Here is a 19,871-nt window from a genome sequence, read left to right on the forward strand (position 1 = left end):
GTTATGTTCAGCTGCTCAACTGTGTCATGACTTAAAATTTGGCTGCTCTCATTAGCTCTGCCTTGACTGTGTTTTAAGTTCGAGCTGAACCCTACCACAGTTTTTATAACAGATTTACTCTATCTAAATTAGTGTAACTTCTACCTTGCAGCTCCCCTTGCAGAGAACTACCTATGATCATCCTAAACTCTTTCTGTATTTATCCACATTCTTTGCACTGTACTCACCAATGGCTTTTTCCTCTGAGAAAAGTGAAGAAGTAACAGGAAACTGAACAGTAAATGTGCATTTCTCCTCTCAGATTCCTGGAAAAACAGCATGTCTTTTGCTGCTCCAAGAGGAAAGGGGTAACATGCATGGGATTTGTTATTACCACAAGATATGATTGCTATTATTGCTACTTGCTTTTCCCTCCATCAGGAAGTGTGTAGATGTATTTTTTTTTCAAAATCAAAATTAATTTTTTTCTCATCTGCTGAGACTTCCTAGATAACCATCCAGGTAGAGCTTCTCTATTCCAGGCCTATCTTTGTAGACATTTGTGATTTTTTTTTTTTTTTTATACAGGCTGTTTGCTTTCTTCTCAGATTAAAGTTGCTACTTCTGCTTCCAATTTCACTGAGTTGCTGAAATAATTCTAGGCCTTCCTTTCCTCTTTCACATTTTTTTCTTCTTTCTGCTCTCCGTGCACTCCACTTCTTTATGTTGTTCTTTCTTGACAGTCTGCTGGGCTCTGACACTTTAACCCCAAAACAAAACCTCCTTCATTGAGCCGGTGAACTGCAGCTTGTTCATCTTGTCAAGTATTTTTAATGTTTGTATAGAGAAAGGCTGGCTGTTGGCACAGCTTCTTCCAGTCTCCTCTCAGCTTCCAAGCTCATGATCCAGCTGTAAATTTTTGTTCATTGATTGTAACTAATAATAATAGCAAAGTATACATCAAAGGACCAAGCACAGAAGCCAGATTTCTCCAATATTAAGGATTTCTCATTGACACTTTGACATTTTAACTGGCAGCAGATCCTCAAACTCCTACATAAACATAAGAAAGATGTAAAGAGTAACAGTTCTCACTGTTGTCACGTCCAGTTAAAAGCCTGTGTTTGTACTCCCTCTTTATGTGTGTGTGCACATACAAGCAAGCAGAAATCTGAAAACTTGAGAATGTTGGAGTCCTTCATCAGAAGCAGAAAGAAACCAATTATACCAAGTTAGCCCTTTTAGCAGAGCCTGAGATCGTCACCTCATGCATCATTTCTTCACCACAGACTGGGGTAAATGGCCCCATGTTGCCCAGTAATCTCCAGGTCTCTGAGCAGTTTCACACAGGAAGTGATCTCTTCCTAGTCCTTAGATAAGATTTTCTGTAGAGGAAACGTATGAAAAAGCTCCTACAACATTACTCTTACACAAAAGAAGTTTGCAAAGGAGTTTTCTTTGTTAAGAGGCATAAGGTAAGTGCAAGAGTTACAAAGAAACAAAGCATTTATTGTTAAAAGCTTTTCTACCACTCACTCATCATCATACAGTGAAGATACGGTGGCTACAGAATAGATGGAGTCTCTCTTCCATCTCCCCGTATGAATATATTTGCTCACTCACAAACTCACAGCTGTATTTTTAAATGGAGTACTTTTCTTCAATGAGATTGGAAAAGGAGTTAATCATACAGGATCTGGTAGAACAGATACATCCTATTAAAGAACAGAGCAGTTACAGAAAGGAGACCTCTTTCTTCAGGAAAAAAAAAAAGCCTTCATTTCCCCTTCATCTCTTTGTGCTGCCATAAAAAGGCTTCTCAACACAAGCAGAAAAAAAAACCAACATCTCACTACTGTTTTTGAAAAACGTGGACTTGTAGCATACAATACCAATACTTTCACCAGCTTCATCAGGATAAATTCTACACAGTGTGATATAAAAAGCTGTCAACTGAAGCCATGCATGCACTGGAACAACCAGTGCTGGTTAAGTGGAATGGCTAAATCCCTGTTGATAATGATTGGAAAATGAGTCTCCAAAGTGATACACAGTACACGTGGCTGTGCCCTGCATGCCCATTTCCCCAACTAAATACCAGTTGAGAATGATACTCACACCTGACCTCTACACGTATACATATTCACATGCACACAAAATATACAAAACCACATCAGCTGTGCTACTTCCAGCAGTACTCTGTGCGTTATCCTGTGCTATGTCTTAATGGCACTTCAGTGGCACCCTGCTCCCATTTCTTCCTTCCTTTTACAATTGTGATATTCTTCTCCCTATCCTGTTATTTTTCTTCCACAATCAAACATTTGTTTTTCCTTTAGCTGTTATGCCAACATTTCAGCTTCAAGATATATTTCCCTTTTATTGCATTCCAGAAATTGTTTTAACTCTGTCCTGATTTTGTGCTATATTTTCTAACAATCTATATTATCACCTGTAAATTAACTATTTCTGTGCACAGATTTTATCTATTTGTTCAATTTATTTTTGCAGTACGCTCATATTTGTATTGTACTGTGGCAGAAACCAAAGAAACGCAAAATATTTCTTGCCATTTTTTTTCTAGCCAAAAAATACCATCATCTCAAGACTCAGATGAATTTATTATTCAAAATCTGCTGCAATTACATGCCAGCTCAGTACCATCAACTTTCATTTTCACATGCCTAAGCTGCATTTGCTCCAGTTCCTTCCAGAACTGTTCCATTGCTTCTCCTCAAATATAATGTCACATTTGTCCAAAAACCAAGACCTGGCTACACCCCTGGGATAGATGACAAAGGCCCAAACTGCTTCAGAGCCCAAGGTAAAAGCATTAAAATCACAGATGCATTTTCACCACAAGGAAGACACCTGACAACTGTTCCTAAGACTCATCACTGGTGAACAGTCTTTTTATGTGCAGTAGGAATATGGACCATAAGACATAAGAATTTGGATTTTGGATGGCCATGTACAGTGGCTGACTCATGCACGAGCATGCACGTGCACGCTCACACACACACTTCAGTACAGCGCTAGTATTTAACATAGCTTCAACTTCCAGTGGTGCTGTTCTGGCTCCACTGGGCAGCAGCAACACATTACTTACATTAATTTGCTCTGAAAAACCCATCCAATTAATTAATTCTAAAGAGAGACTCTAGAAGTAGATTAGACTCAGTTATTTTGCCAGCTGTGGCATGTAACTGGAATTTCTCTGAAGAAGTATTTGTCACTCAAATGGCAATGTTCTCAAAACCAAAAACGGCATCTATCCCAGCTTCATGCCCTTCTCACACCCCCACTTATCTTTTTCTGAATTAATTATTCCTGGAGATCAAGCGTATCCCCTGAATGTAGCTGCTCTGTTTACCACATACAGAAAAGAATTTTACACTGGACAGCATGCACACAATTGACACAGCAGAGTAACAAATATGGAAGCACAGAAGCAGATGATCCCCACTGTTTTCCTTCATAATTTTTGCTTGTAGTGCAATTAGCATAGTCCTACAGCAAATAAGATTTAAAGTCATTAACTGTCTGGCAACCTCTCAGCCTCTACCTAGACTCAGTTTAAGACTGCAGGATTTCAGGTTTTAGTGTAAAAAGGGGTTTTTAACTAAACTAAACCCAAACCGAGCCATTCCCAGGAAAAGGCCTTGGGCAAAGAGGTACAGCTGTGCTTTTTCTCACACCAATGTTTTTACACAGTGGTACTGCCAACATATGACTGCAATCAAGCCTAAATTTTCTGACACCTCTGATCACAATGGACAGAGTGAAAGCTATGGCACTGGTAACATGTAAGCAGATATATTCAGCGAAGCAGTCGGAAGGAAGACTTGTGTCTTCTGTGACTGGACAGAAGAAACTTTTACATTCAAATATGTAAGAAACTGGCAAAGACAGCAGAAGAGAACTTTACTATAGCAAAATTAAATACTTAAAAGAGCTGCCTCCATTCCTTACCACATGTGAACTTTCATTCCAAGAAAGTGAAAGAAAGGAGATGAAGAGGAGCAGCCTAGAAGAGAATTTTGAGTGCTACATCATCAGGACCCAGTTATACTTTGGCAGCTGCTTTTTGGACTAGAAATCATGTTGGTTCATTAATGACAAACTAATCTATGCACTACAAAAAGCAGGATGGGGGAAGGATTTAATGAAGATGCCTCTGCTTCCAAGTCAATATGGTATAATTCCCATTGTCTGCATTTGTCATGTATTTTCAAAGAAGGTGGTTTCCAAGGGGTATCTAAGGCTGATAGTACTTCATAATTCAACAGCATCCTATGTAACCAACACATAAAGGGAATGGGGGAACTGAATGATCCATAGGAAAAGCCAGTGTACCTATGATTGAAGAAGACCAATCCAGGGACTCTGTTAAGACTGTGAAGTAAAGAGAAAACTGCCACGTTACATGAAGTTAAGCTTCTTGGATTCTGAACCAACTTAACAATCAGAGAACTTCTTTATAGTCTCGATCTCCAGTGGCACACAAAGAAAGAAATGTTTAACCAATCTCCTATTTTACCTATAAGCTTATTGTTAATATCTGCTGTGTTCAAGGCAGGTATCAGCAAAGCACCATTAAGTTAATCGCATTTTCTCAGATTGCCTTATTTCTTGCTTCAACTTCTGCTTTACTAACCCACTGATACTCGAGAATGCCTAAAAGGCTTTCATTCTGAAAAAAAAAAATTCTTCCTCTCAGTATAGCACATACTCATGTGATATATAAATCTGTTTGCCTTTCATTGCAGGGGCAGGGGAAATGGAGAGTGTTACAGTTTGCAAAATAACTGTCCTGAATGTACTTTATTCTTCCAGAGGAGCTTTTCATTTCAGGAATGAAAACTCTCCTAGTTTATTATTTTACATGGCATGATGGCTCCTTGCACTATAATGAAAGTTCTATTCAGGAATGTAAAACATTCCACAACCATCAGGACTTCAGGACTATCTTGTCTAATTCCAGAGAAGTTACTATTTAAGACTCTTAGGTAACACAGGATGAGAATTACCTTTATTTCTCTAAATCTGTAGTCTTTTATAACACTCAGCTCAACCTCCCCCATCAATACCATCCATGATTCTATGCGTAATCCATAAGGATTTGCTGCGTAGTATCTGAACTTTCCACTAGAACTCAATGATGCAAGTTGATGAATTAATCTTTAATCTTCTTTTGCACTGACACCTGTATAAAGCACGGCAAACTTCTGCTATCTATGGCCTGGAATGATTTGAGACACCTCCAATGGGCGGTGTTTTCAAGGGTCACTCTAAAGCTGGTGTTCTGACTGGTTTTGTTGATGGTACATTTCCATCCAGTCAGGAAGCAGGTCCATGTGTAACAGTGAGCTAAGTAACGCTGGGGAGTCCACTTGTTCTGTAGTCATGATGCCAATGTGATGTTCTGAGCAATACTTATGTGTTGCGCACTCCCAGAGACTGTTCCAGCTCCTGTCGGCGCTGCTGAATCTGAAAGAAAAAGAGAAACTGTACAGTTCGGCAGATTCAATTGTTCAGTGACAGGAAGATTCACTTATGAGCCATTAGTGTGGCTAACTCCTTCATACCTTGCAGTAGAAATATCTGCTCACAGCCTCTTGAGACCATGGCTCATGGTAAAATTCAGCTCGGCGTTCTTCTTCTGGATTTCCAACTACATCAGTCATCACCTGTGACAAGAGTAAAAATACTTTTCACTATAGCTACTCTACCATGTGGAGAAATATTAGATTTACCTGGAGTCAAAATTTATCTGTACTGCTACATTAAAAATATTCAGGACTGACCTCTAAACCCAAGGCAAATGGAAAATGAATAGCATGAATGGCATGTGTGGTTACTTACTATACATGACGATAAAATGCAAATTGTGAACAGCTCTTAACCTACGCTCCAGAGCTATGCTAAGGAGTAATTCAGCTGCCCAAACTAAGTGCTGCAGACCTCTAACATTTTAAAAACAGCGAGGAGAACACTGAACAACTGCTCTATGTATGCAGGTGCAGAAGCTCTACAACATTTAGTTCATTCTCTTCAAGCTGAAGGTATATTTGAACATTCTTTTAGATGCCTATTCCCCTTTTGAATGTAAATAATGATCAGAATCTTAACAATATATCTTTGGAAGATTACTGATTAACAACATAGATATTTATATTTGAAGGACAATTCATTAAAATAATGTCACGGCTGTATTTATATAACTGGTTTTGAGGTGTCTGATTTAAAGTTACAAACTGTGAAACTTTGTGAGAAACAAATTCTTATTTTGTTGGCAAAAAAGTGAACTTCCTTGCATTCTATTTCTTTGAACCTTAGCTCAAAGGCAGCTGATATTTAATCTGCAATTTCTTAAATAAGATTTAATTATGAAAAATAACAAAGCACTCAAATAGTGTTATTGTGCTACAGAATCCTCCTAATAAGTTTCATATACCTTTAGTTTTACTGAGTACACGAACCTATCCCTGCAGCTCCATTTTACTTTCTAATCACAAGTTCACCTAGCCCCTACTCTGGAAGTGTAATACAGCCTAACTGGTCTTTACTGCATACTTTCTGCTCTGGGTAGCAGTGTTATACTCACTGCCTTCTTTTCCACCAATTTTCTATCCTGGACATTTTAGCCATACATGCTATAGACATTTAACTATAGTTCTTACATTCTTGTCCCAGTCTTCAAACCATAGCTCACCTTAAGATCCCTACTTTGGGACCGGAGAAGGTCTTGGATGTATCCTTTGGGATCTTTGGAGAAACTCAGCATGAAATCACGTTGTATTTTTAGCTGATTTATGGATTCGATTGTCTCATGAATCTAACAGAAAAAAATAAGCTAGATGTTACTTAGTTCCTTACATGCTTCCACAATCCTGAGGCCAGCTCCATTAGTGTCTCTGTGGTTCTTGTAATGTGCAAAAGGTGACAATACTACACCAAAGACCCATGAAAGATCCCACTGAATTTTCCCTTCAAAGTAGCAGTTAACCCTCATCTTGAAATTACATCTTGGTTTCACGTGTATTTCTGCAATATAAGCATATTCTTCACTTCCTGCATCAAACTGCTGGATGGCACATATATACAATACCGAAGAGCCAAGTCTTTCCCAGTTGTAATGATTTTCTGTGTATAAGCAGTCTTTTCGCCAAGTTAGGGATTTTTTGGTTAAGGTGCTGTATAAGTATGTTTTTAAACACTGTCCAATGCAAGAAAGCAGTTATTTCTCTGGTTAATCATCATTATACCTTCAATAATCTGTTGGGATACTCAAATTTTGCGCTAGTGATTGTCTAATCAAGTGCATGTTAAATAAACTTACATAACAGCCATGACTTCTAGATTTTTTTCTGGTGAGAAAGCCTATTGATGTCATTATGGCTGCAAAAAGGAATGTCAACAATGAGAAACAGGGAATATGAAAGTTTTATAGAAAATGAGTCATATTCTCAAAATTATTATGAAATAAGTGAACAATAACCAGCAGGGAAGAATGAAGACTCTAATGAAGAGTCAAGGATGTGAACTTATCCTGGATAACTATCATCATAATTAATATTGTTAATGAACTATTAGCACATGTACTAACAGAAACATTTTTTTACCCTGTTCCACCAAAATTCTCACTTGAAATTGTAAGTTTGTCTCTTTAAATTTCCTGTATAAATCTAGTCACCAAAACACCTAATGTGGCCAGGTACAGAGGGAGGAACACATTCGTCCTCTGATATAACTATGCCACTAAGTCCACCACTGTAGACATAACTGCAAAGTATGTTAGCAGAAGAGACCTGCTGTATGGCAAACAGGTATACAGGTACAGGACTAGAGAGATTATCACATTACAAAGGAGAAATGAAATTAAGCTCTTACCCGTGTACTAGGCTCACAGAAAGGCTCCAAAAGGAAGGATCTCTATCTGGAGATCCTTCCTCCTTGGGAATCAGCCCTTAAATGGGATCTAGGAGGGGTGAAGCCTGGCTCCACTCCTTCCGGTCACTCAGGTGAAATTGCATTCACCTGTGCCCCTGCAGCTGACTCAGTGCTCGTTTTAAAACTGTCATCATACATCGCGACGGGAAATTGTATAAGCGTCGCGATGCGTTGGATCTCTGTAACGGGAAAGATTTACTTTCAGGTGATCAATCAAAGGTTCAGGCTGTGATTCAACAGTTCCCATACACCTGCTTTCAACTTAAAATATTTCTCATTTGGGAAAATGATGTAGCCATGCTAGAAGGAAATCTCTCATTGGTATGCAACACGTTCCCTCTAGATGACTCTCTGGCAGCACAGCAACAAATGGTACAAACAGAAATACAGAAGTCAAGGCCCGCTTACCCAGAAGAGACCTCAGTACCTACACTAATCACAGCTTACACTCTGCCGTAGCAAATGCTCAATAAAAGGTGGTAAAGATGTCAAAAATGGGGAGCTGCACTGGAAACAATAATCCTCCAGGTTGGAAACTAACTGTCTGAGCAGCTGCTGTGCTGAAAATGATCTTTTACCAGAATCCATAGGACTTCTGTTGTTCAAACCACCTTTAAAACAGTACGTAGGCAACAGTTGCACATGGTTAGAAATCAATAGAAAATGGGCAGGAATATGTGACACAAATAATCTCTGTTCCATTATATCACACCTTCTCCTCCCTTGCTCTGAGAAGCCACTTTTATTTATCTCTTACCAAGGCAAATCAACCATTTACGCATGTACCTGTTAGTCAGCTTTTGACAGCCAGTTAGACAGCTCTTGACAAGAATCCCTAACACAGCCTGTAGAGCTCACCACTGCATAATTCTCATTTAATAAACGAGGATGCAATTCTGCCAAACCGTTCCAAGTGATTTTTCAGCCATTCATTTTCTACTGTTGCTACCAGTGCAGCAAACTGCTCTGCAATAGTGCATATATAGCATACATCTGAAATATGGCATTCTCTTAGCTTTCCCACATAGAAATTTAGCAATACTTCACGACACCTCAATACAAATTTATAGTCAAACAGATTGTACAATTCTTGAATACGTTAAAAAAAAAAAAAAGCAATGCTGAGCAGGAATTCTGAATTTATTACCTCTGCAAATTTCATATGAGGCACTCATTCTGGAAAATTACCTACGGCAGAACAACTATATCTAGACTTCTAAATATTTCTGCTTTTACAAGTTCTCTCTACTGTCAAAAGCGATCATGAAAATACAGTCACACAGTAGAGACCACAGAATAATTCCTCTCATCCAAAAGGAGACATTTGCTTTCTGATCAGTTGCATCATGTGTACACAGTGTAAAAGAGATTTAAAACTGTTCAAGGACTAAATGTAATGCAGAGTTTCTATTTGCCCAGATAGCCCCAACATTTTAGCTTCTTTTTCTTCTTTTCTTCTTCTGCCTCAGTAAAAATGTAAGCATACTGGTCAGCTCACTTGGAAGTTGTGTCAGAGTTACCAGCCCAGCTTTTGCCAAAGTCTTTGGTTCACTCATCTCTATTCATACTCCGCAAAAGACTGCTTCCTTCAACCTATCCAAACATCAACTCAGCTCTTTGCCTCCTTCTCTTTCTCATCAGCATAAATCAAAAGCAAATTATTTTTCCTTCCCAATTTATTATCACCACTATTAAAACCTCAATTAATGCCTGTCCTTGAGACTCTTATGGCTCAAAACATGCCATCCATCATTTAAACTACAATATTAATCTTTCTTTGCTCACTATACATGCTGTATTTCTCCACTTTCCTTGCATCTTACTCCATCTCATCTCCTGCCTATTCAGGCTCATGTTTCTTACTCCACTATCTTATAAAGCTATCTTGTATCATCACCACAGTCCTGCTCTCATCTTCTCTGCCTAACATTTATGTACAGGTAACAAGTTAGATTTTTATTTTCAATAGTCAATGGAGAGAAACAGGCACTTTCTTATTATCTCTCATGTGATCTACTTAGGGTCTACTTTGGATAAGATTACTTTCATAGAGTCACAGAATGGTTTGGGTTGGAAGAGACCTTTAAGATCATCTAGTCCCAACCCCCTTGCTATAGACAGGGACACCTCCTACTAGACCAGCTTGCTCAAAGCCCCATCCAGCCCGGCCTTGATTGCCTCCAGGGAGAGGGCACCCACAACCCCCCTAGGCAATCTGCTTCAGTCCCTCACCACCCTCACAGTAAGGAATTTCTTCCTAATCTCCAGTCTAAATCTACCCTCTTCCAGTTTAAAGCCATTTTCCCTTATCCTGTCACTACCTGCCCTTTTAAAAAGTCCCTCCCCAACTTTCCTGTAGGTCCCCTCCAAGTACTGGAAGACTTCTCCAGGCTAAAGAGCTCCAACTTTCTCAGTCTGGCTCCGCAAGGGAGGTGGATTAGATGGCCTGGCACATCAGAACCACAGAAATATAAGGCACTGGTGGACACTGGTGCACAGTGCACTCTAACGCCATCGAGCCATGAAGGGACAAAATCAATTTATATTTCTGGGGTCACTGAGGGTTCCCAAGAGTTGACTGAGTTGGAGGCCTCACTGGTAAAGACTGGCAAAAACATCCTACTATGACTGGCCCAGGGGCTCCCTGCATACTTGGTACTGATTACCTCAGAAGGGGATATTTTAAGGATCCCAAGGGGTATTTATGGGCCTTTGGAATAGCTGCTGTAGATACAGAAGGTGTTAAGCAGCTGCATGCTTTGCCTGGCCTATCAGAAGATCCATCTGTTGTGGGCTTGCTATGAGTGGAAGAGCAACAGGTACTGATTGCTACAAAAACGGTGCACAGACGGCAGCACTGCACCAACAGGGATTCCTTACTCCCCATTCATAAGTTGATTCGTCAACTAGAGAGTCAGGGAGTGATAAGCAAAACACACACACCTTTTAACAGCCCCATATGGCCAGTGTGTAAAGCCAGTGGAGAATGGAGGCTGACAGTAGACTACCATGTCTTGAATGAAGTCACACACCCACTGAGTGCTGCTGTGCTGGACATGCTAGAACTCCAGTATGAATTGTGTGAACTCCAGTATGAAAAGTGAATCATGCTAGAACTCCAGTATGAAAACTGGTATGCCACCGCTGACACAGCTAATGCCTTATTTTCCATTCCTTTGGCCACAGAATGGAGGCCACAGTTTGCTTTTACCTGGAGGGGCGTTCAGTATACACGGATGTGATCAACAAAATCACTGCCATGTCTCCACCCACTAATAAGAAAGAGACGCAATCTTTTCTGGGCGTATTGCTCTTTTGGAAAATGCACGTTCCAAACGATAGCCTCATTGTAAGCCCCCTTTATCAGGTGATGTGAAAGAACAATGTTACGTGGGGCCCTAAGCAGCAGCAGGCTTTTGAGCAGATTAAACAGGAAATAGCTCGTGCTGTGGCCTTGGGGTCAGTACAGACGGCCAGTACAGACAGGACAGGATGTAAAGAACATCCTCTACACTGCTGATGGAGAGAAAGGTCCCACCTGGAGTTTGTGGTAAAGAGCCTCAGGGGAGACTCGAGGTTGACCGCTGGGATTTTGGAGTAGAGCGTACAGGGGGTCTGAAGAGTGCTACACTCCTACGGAGAAAGAGATCTTAGCTGTGCATGAGGGGGTTAGGGCTGCTTCTGAAGTAGTCGGTACTGAAATGCAGCTCCTTCTGGCACCTCGACTGCCAGTGCTGAACTGGATGTTCAAGGGAAAGGTTCCTTCCACCCATCATGCTACTGATGCCACTTGGAGTAAGGGGACTGCTCTGATTACACAACAAGCTCGGATGGGGAACCTCAGCCATCCAGGAATCTTAGAAGTGATCACAAACTGTCCTGAAGGTAAAAAGTTTGGAACATCAACAGCAGAAGAGATGTCATGTGCTAAAGAGGCACCACCGTACAATGAACTATCAGAAAATGAAAAGAAATATGCCTGTTCACAGATGGATCGTGTCGTATTGTGGGGAAGCATCACAGATGGAAAGCTGCTGTGTGGAGCCCCACATGACAAGTTGCAGAGGCTTTATCTTTACACTGACTCATGGATGGTGACAAATGCCTTTTGGGGGTGGTTACAGCAGTGGGAACAAAACAACTGACAAAGAAGGGGTAAATCTATTTGGGCTGCTAAACTGTGGAAAGACATTGCTGCCCGAATAAAGAATATGGTTGTAAAGGTGCGCCACGTAGACGCTCATGTGCCCAAGAGTTGGGCTACTGAAGAACAACAGAATAACCATCAGGTAGATTGAGCTGTCAGAACTGAGGTGGCTCAAATAGACTTGGACTGGCAACACAAGAGTGAATTAGTTCTAGCTTGGTGAGCCCACGAGACCTCAGGACATCAAGGAGGAGATGCAACAACTGGGCTAGAGACCAAGGGGTGGACGTAACTATGGACCCTATTGCACAAGTTATTCATGACTCACACATGTGCCATAATTAAACAAGCCGAGAGGATGAAACTTCTCTGGGGGAAAGGGCGATGGCAAAAGTATAAATATGGGGAGGCATGGCAGGTTGATTACATCACTTTGCCACAATCTCGCAATGGTAAGCGTTATGTGCTTACCATGGTGGAGGCAACTACTGGGTAGCTTGAAACATACACAGCACTCAATGCTACCACCTGAAACACCATATTGAGTCTGGAGAAACAAGTTCTATGGCTACATGGCACTCCAGAAAGAACTGAGTCAGATAATGGGACTTATCTCAAAAATTCACTTGTGGATATTTGGGCCAAAGTTCACGGTATTGAGTGGACTTATCATATCCCCTACCATGCACCAGCCTCTGGTAAAATCAAGCAATACAATGGTTTATTAAAAACTATGTTGAAAGCAATAGGTGGTGGAACATTTAAACACTGGGAGAAGCATTTGGCAGAAGCCACCTGGTTGGTGAACACTCAAGGATCGGTCAATCGAGATGGCCCTGCCCAATCCAGCTCTCTGCATACTGTAGAGGGACATAAGGTCCCTGTAGTACATATAAAGAACATGTTGGGAAAAGCAGCATGGGTCTTCCCAGATTCCAGGAAGGGCAAACCTCTCCCTGGAACTGTTTTTTCTCAGGGACCTACGTCCACTTGGTAGGTAATGCAGAAAGATGGGGATGTTCAATGTGTAGCACAAGGGAGTTTGATGCTGAGGGAGTGCAGTCAGTAATTCCATGTGTATACAGATATATACATAAAAATATATGTGTGCATGTGTTTAATGTTTAATGTATATATTAAGAATGATGTAGTGATGTGGAATAAGGGGTGAAATGCCATGGTTTTATGATTTTCGGTTATTGGTATTCCACATCGTAACATCATGTGGTGTACTGAGAGTTAAAGACTTAATGCTCCAGTTCCGGGTACCTGTCCCAGAAGAGAAGAACTACATCCCCCAGAAGACTGTTTGCTGTTCTGTTACCATTTCTGCTCAGAGCAAAAGGTAAAAGCCATTTGTAGGTCACTTGATCTTCCTTTTTTTGACCTTGGCAGCATGTGAGCTCCCTAGATCATCTCAACTCAGCAGCAGAGTAAGGCATTTGGCTTTCAGACACTCTCTCTCATTTAATTGTTTTATTAGCTTCAATTAGCTTCAATTCTAATTATATTGTATTACATTGTTTTATATTGCATTATAGTGTGTTATCTTGCATTCCAGTATCTTATTTAGTAAATTAGTTTGTTTCTCCTCAGATCGTTGCTGCTGTTTTGTTTTTAGGCCTCTCTCTCTACCCTTTTCCCCCTTTTTCCCATTACCCTTTTCCAGAGCGTGGGTCTGTGGGTACCCCTGTCCTGGTAGGCACAGAATCAGGCTGAACCAGCCCATAAACCATTGACAGGGTCAGACCACAGCAAGGTAGCAACTGGGGAACCAGGAGAGTCTCAGCCAGCAGCATACATGCGTGTGCATGCATGTGCATTGGTGCTTGTGTATGTCTGTGCCTCTGTATGGACATGTACACTTGTGTGTGTGTGAGGCTACCTGTACCATCACTTGGAGTGAGGCTGCAGCCCTGAGGGCTTGTATGACTAGGCAAATATCAGCAAACAGGGAGACATGGAGACATGGATCTAGACACAGATAGCAGGAAGACAGTGTCCAAGCCCAGCTGTCAGTAGGACATATCTGAAAATTCACACTAGCTGACTTCCATTCTGCTCAGCCAGAGAGGGACTGCAGTGAGATCATTCGTTATCTTTGTGTTCATAAAAGAGCTCTGTGTAACTGCCTCTTTTGATCTGTGTATATAACATAGAATCATAGACTCATTAATATTGGAAGAGATCCCCAAGTCCAACTCCAACCCTTCCCCACCATGCCCCCTAACCATGTCCCCAAGTGCCATGTCTCCGTGGTTCTTGAACACTTTCAGGAGCTGTGACTCCACCAGTTCCCCGAGCAGCCTGTTCCAATGCCTGACCACTCTTTCAGAGAATAAATTGTTCTGAATATCCAACCAGAACCTCCTCTGGCACACCTTGAGGCCATCACCTCTCATCCTATTGCTATAACCTGGGAGCACAGGCCTATCCCTACCTCACTCCAACCTCCTGTCAAGACTTGGAGGGAGTGATGAGGTCTCCCCCTGTGGAGAGATTTATTGATGACTGGCTGACTGAGAAAAGCCATGCAGACACCGTGCAGCTGGTTAAGCAACCTTGTTACGCACAAGGTCAGGTATGAGAACTAGGAACAAAACAGGATGCCGATGGAGAAAGCCGGCAACAGTGTTTTGAGAAGTCTGTAAGAGAGTGTTTGCTGTGAGATAACCACAGAGCACAAAGATAGGCGTAGTTGACACTGACTAGCGAGCCAATCCTGAGCTCCACTTTAGCAATATGTATGAGCCTATTACCCACACTATAAATGTACATGCAGCTGAAACAATAAACGAGATTTGCTGATCATCTACTATGGTTGTCGCATTTCTCCTGCTGATTTCCTACATCCCCCGACCTCAGCCATTCCCCTTAAGACCTGTATTCCAGACCCTTCACCAGCTTTGTTGCCCTTCTTTGAATGTACTCCAAGGCCTCAGTGCCCTTCTTGCAGTGAGGGGCTCGAAACTAAACATAAGCGATTGCTAAACCACTATCATCTTTGAAAGGTCTTGGCAAATGGGAGAGTGCTTGAAGTCTGGAGGATAGCCAACATCCCTCCATCCTTCAAAGAGGGCAAGAAATCCAGGAAACTACAGGCCAGTCAGCCTCAACTCTGCCCCTGGACAGGTGACGGAACAACTTGTTCTGGATGCCACCTCCAAGCAATTGGAAGAGAAGAAGGTTATCAGGAGTAGTCAACATGGATTCACCAAGGAGAAATCATTCTTGACCAACCTGATAGCCTTCTATGATCTCATCACTGGCTAGGTAGATGGGGGAAGAGCAGTGGATGTTGTGTACTTTGACTTCAGCAAGGCGTTTGACAGCATCTCCCACAACATCCTTGTTATGAAACTTAGAATATGGGGGATAGATGAGTGGACTGTGAGGTGGCTCAAGAACTGGCTGACTGGCAGAGCTCAGAAGGTTGTCATCAGCAGTGCAGAATCTGGTTGTAGGCCTGTAACTAGCGGTGTTCCTCAGGGGTTGGTGCTGGGTCCAGTCTTATTCAACATCTTCATCAATCACCTGGATGAAGGGATAGAATGCACCCTCAGCAAGTTTGCTGATGATACAACTCTGGGAGGATTGGCTTACACACCTCAAGGCTGTGCTACCATTCAATGAGACCTGGACAGACTGGAGAGTTGGGCAGGGAGGAACCTGATGAGGTTTAACAAAATCAAGTATAGAGTCTAATACTTGGGGAGGAATAACTGCATGAATGAGTACAGGCTCAGGGATGACCTGCTGGAGAGGAGCTCTGCGGAAAAGGATCTGGGGGTCCTGGTGGACAGCATATTGGTCATGAGCCAGCAGTGTGCTCTTGTGGCCAGGAAGGCCAGTGGGATCCTGGGGTGCATTAAAAAGAGCACGATCAGCAGGGCGAGGGAGATGATGCTCCCCTCTTCTCTGCCCTGGTGAATACTGTGTCCAGTTCTTTGCTCCCCAGTTCAAAAAAGACAGAAATCTCCTAGAAGGAGTCCAGCAGAGGGCCACAAAGATGATAAAGGGACTGAAGTATCTCCCCTATGAGGAAAGGCTGAGTAACCTGGGTCTGTTCAGCCTAGGGAAAAGAAGACTAAGAGGGAATCTGATTAATGTTTATAAATATGTAAAGGAAAGAGGGAGGCAAATGGATGAGGCCAGGCTCTTCTCCATGGTGTGAAGCAATAGGACAAGGAGTAACGGCTAATACTTGAACACAGGAAGTTCAGTATTAACATACAGAACTTCTTTAAGATAAGGGTGACGGAGAAATGGAACACATAGTCCGGAGGGGTTGTGGAGTCTCCATCTACGCAGAAATTCAAGACTCACCTGGATACCTACCTGTGAGATGTACCTGCTTTAGCAGGGGGGTTGGATTCAATGACCTATTCAAGTCCCTTCTAACCCCTGCAATTCTGTGATTGTGTGTAAACATAGTATCAAGGTACGGCCTCACCAGTGCTGAGAACAGAGGGATGATCACCTCCCTACTCCTGTTGATTGCACTATTTCTGATACAAGCCAGGATGCCATTGGCCTTATTGGCCACCTGGGCACACTGTTAGCTTGTGTTCAGCTGGCTGCCAACCAGCACCCCCAAGTCACTTTCCTCCGTGCAGTTTGCCAGCCACTCTGACCCAAGTTTGCAGCGATGCATGGGGTTGTTGTGACTAAAGTGAAGGACCTAACACTTGGTCTTGTTGAACTTCATCCCACTGGCCTCAGTCCACTGATCCAGCCTATCCACATCCCTTTGTAGGGTCTTCCTAGCCTCAGGCAAATCGACAATTCCTCTGAACTTGGTGTCATCTGCAGACTTACTGAGGGTGCACTCAATGCCCTCATCCAGACCATCAATAAATATATTAAACAGGATAGGCCCCAAAACTGATGCCTGGGGAACACCACTTGTTACCAGTTGCCAGCTAGATTTAACTCCATTCACCACCACTCTCTGGGCCTGGCAATTCAGCCAGTTCTTTACCCAGCGAAGAGTGTATCTGTCCAAGCCATGGGCTGCCAGGTTATCCATCAGAATACTGCAGGAGACTGTCCTGGTTTCAGCTGGTAAAGAGTTTATTTTCTTCACAGTGGCTGGTATGATGCTGTGTTTTGGCTTCAGAGGAAAAACAATGCTTATAATACACTGATTATTGCCGAGCAGCGCTGTACAGAGCAAAGGACATTTCACTTTTTCAGCTTCTCTTACTGCTCTGCCAGCAAGGAGGCTGGGGAACACAAGTAGATGGGAGAGAACAAAACCAGGACAGCTGATCTAAACTGGCTAAAGAGATATTCATAGAATCATAATCAAAAATCACAGAATGGCTGGGTTAAAAAAGACCACAATGATCATCTAGTTTCAACCCTCTGCTATGTGCAGGGTCACCAACCAGCAGACCAGGCTGCCCAGAGCCACATCCAGCCTGGCCTTGAATGCCTGCAGGGATGGGGCATCCACAACCTCCTTGGGCAACCTGTGCCAGTGCATCACCACCCTCTGAGTGAAAAACTCCCTCCTGATATCTAACCTAAATCTCCCCTGTCTCAGTTTAAAAATACCATATGACATCATGTAAGAAAACTATAAAGCAGAGGAGAGTTGGCTGGGGGAGACAGGCTAGGCATCAGTCAGCAGGTGGTGAGTTATTGGTTTGTGCATCACTTGTTTTGTGTATATATATATATGAAATTATTCAATTATTATCATTACTGGTATTTCTCTCTTCCCTTTCTGCCCTAGTATCTCAACCTATGAGTTCAATTTTTTTTTTCCAATATTCTCTCCCCATTCCACTGAGAGGGAAGGGAGTGTGAGCAAAAGGCTATGTGACGTTTATCTGTTTGCCAGGTTAAACCACAACAGAGACAGTAAAGGCTTTAGTGAACTCTAGGTTAGACTACATTAAAAGCCTTTTCCTCATCCACCAGGGGGGTCACCTGGTCACAGAAGGAGATGAGATTGGTCAAGCAGGACCTGCCTTTCATGGACCCACGATGGCTAGGCCCGATCCCCTGGTTGTCACACACATGCCATGTGATCTCCCCCAAGATGATCTGCTCCATAACTTTAGCCGGCATTGAGATCAGGCTGACAGGCCTGTAGTTCCCCAGATCCTCCTTATGACCCTTCTTGTAGATGGGCATCACATTAGCAAGGCCAGGAGCTTGGCAATCATCTCTGCCAGCTCCTTCAGCACCCTTGGGTAAGTCCCATCCAGCCCCATGGACTTCTGATAGTCCAGGTGGAGCAGTACGTCACTAACTGAATTGTGGGGGTTTATTCTGCTCTTTATCCCTGTATTACAGCTCAGGAGGCTGAGTATCCTGAGGACAACTGGTCTGATATTAAAAACATAAGAAGGCATTGAGAACCTCAGCCATTTCCTCATCCTCAGTGATAATGTTCCCTGCCACATCCAATGAAGAATGGAGATTCTCCTTGGTCCTCCTCTTGATGCTAATACATTTGTAAAAACACTTTTTATTATCTTTAACAATGGTGGCTGAGTTTTTTTCTTTCTAATTTTCTCTCTGCAAATATGTGTATTTGTAGTATATAAGGATGCACGTGCATCTTGTGCAGTTACTGGGAATACATGCTCAGCCCTGTTGCTGGTTGGATCTGCCGTGAAGGAGTTGTGGCAGCCTTGTCTCCCTCAGGCTTCCAGATCCAGCATAATTCCCTTAACACACACACTGGAAGACCATAATTGATCCACCTCATGTGCTGTAAAGTGTTTTTAGTTGTAAACAAGCCCTGTTAGTTTCCCACAGAACACAACAAATCTACTAAATAGTTCAGAGGGTTCTGAAATCCTACAGCATGTAGCATGGCCCACACTTCATGTCACTTGCCAGAGGATTCATTATACTGCCTGTGAAACTCTGCTTTTATTACCCTGGCAATGATATCAGGCGCTGAATCAAATCCTAACATCAAACTCCGCTCACTTCACTGTATTTCCATTGCATGTGACTTGTTCAGCCCTTGAAAGCAAATCCAAATGAGAAATCCCTTTCTCATATTACTCTCTTTGATATGTGGCACCAAACTCACATGGAAGATACACAATATATATATATATGCCATGTGATATTGTACTCCTGGACCAGTACCTTGTTGTCCAATGCTGTAATCTCCTGTTGGTTAGCTGTTGAGAGAAGAAAACTACTCATCTGTCCCTTTAATGGGTCTTCAACTTCTACATCTATGTCATAACAAGCCGTCTTCTTCTGATCATTGGGGTCAACACTACAGAGAGGATAATAGAATATCATAAGAACTGCTGTAATGAATCAGAGTAAATACCCATCCAGACCAGAATATATTTTCTGCAAAGGACTGTTGCAGATGCTGTGAGAAGAGTTTAAGAACTGGTTATCTATATATATATATGCATGTATTCTGTCATATTGTTTTACCTTTCATCATTTAGAATTCAGACTTTCAAGTCAGAGGTTTTGTCCAAACTATCAACTTTAATAGCTTCTAATGCTCAGTGTTCATTAAATTATCTAACATTTTCTGAGAGCAGTTATAACTCTGGCCTCCAAAGTCATTTCCAGTTGTAAATAACATTTCAATATCATTTCTGTCCCACTGCATCTGTCTGGAGTAAGCAGAACCATACACTACCATTCTGGATGTGAGCACTTAATGACATTAATTATCAGTTCCAATACTAATAATAGAGTTGGAGGACCATGACTGGGGGAGCAGTGACTTTCCACTTGAAGTCATTGAAATTGAAAGAGATCAGTTGCAAAAGTTAAACGTTCTGAAGTCTAGGGG

The 19,871-nt window shown here is 42.1% G+C and overlaps 1 protein-coding gene across 11 annotated transcripts in view; it reads right to left on the minus strand.

Moving 5' to 3' along the window:
• Positions 1-1,467: 1,467 nt before the first annotated feature.
• SMARCD3 (SWI/SNF related, matrix associated, actin dependent regulator of chromatin, subfamily d, member 3) overlaps positions 1,468-19,871 on the minus strand; it is an 88,539-nt gene continuing 70,135 nt past the window's right edge. For 8 of the 11 annotated variants that reach the window (XM_046930164.1, XM_046930173.1, XM_040691983.2 and 5 more), the window contains 4 exons: positions 19,196-19,331; positions 6,695-6,817; positions 5,568-5,669; positions 1,468-5,487 (listed from right to left, as the gene is read on the minus strand). In XM_046930164.1, the coding sequence (XP_046786120.1) occupies positions 5,416-5,487; positions 5,568-5,669; positions 6,695-6,817; positions 19,196-19,331 (433 nt within the window). In that variant the 3' untranslated portion in view covers positions 1,468-5,415. The remainder of the gene's footprint in view (positions 5,488-5,567; positions 5,670-6,694; positions 6,818-19,195; positions 19,332-19,871) is intronic. The other 3 variants (XM_046930156.1, XM_046930192.1, XM_015281035.4) reach the window with 1 other exon arrangement.

This window comes from Gallus gallus, chromosome 2, assembly GCF_016699485.2.
Source record: "Gallus gallus isolate bGalGal1 chromosome 2, bGalGal1.mat.broiler.GRCg7b, whole genome shotgun sequence".
Taxonomy (NCBI): domain Eukaryota; kingdom Metazoa; phylum Chordata; class Aves; order Galliformes; family Phasianidae; genus Gallus; species Gallus gallus.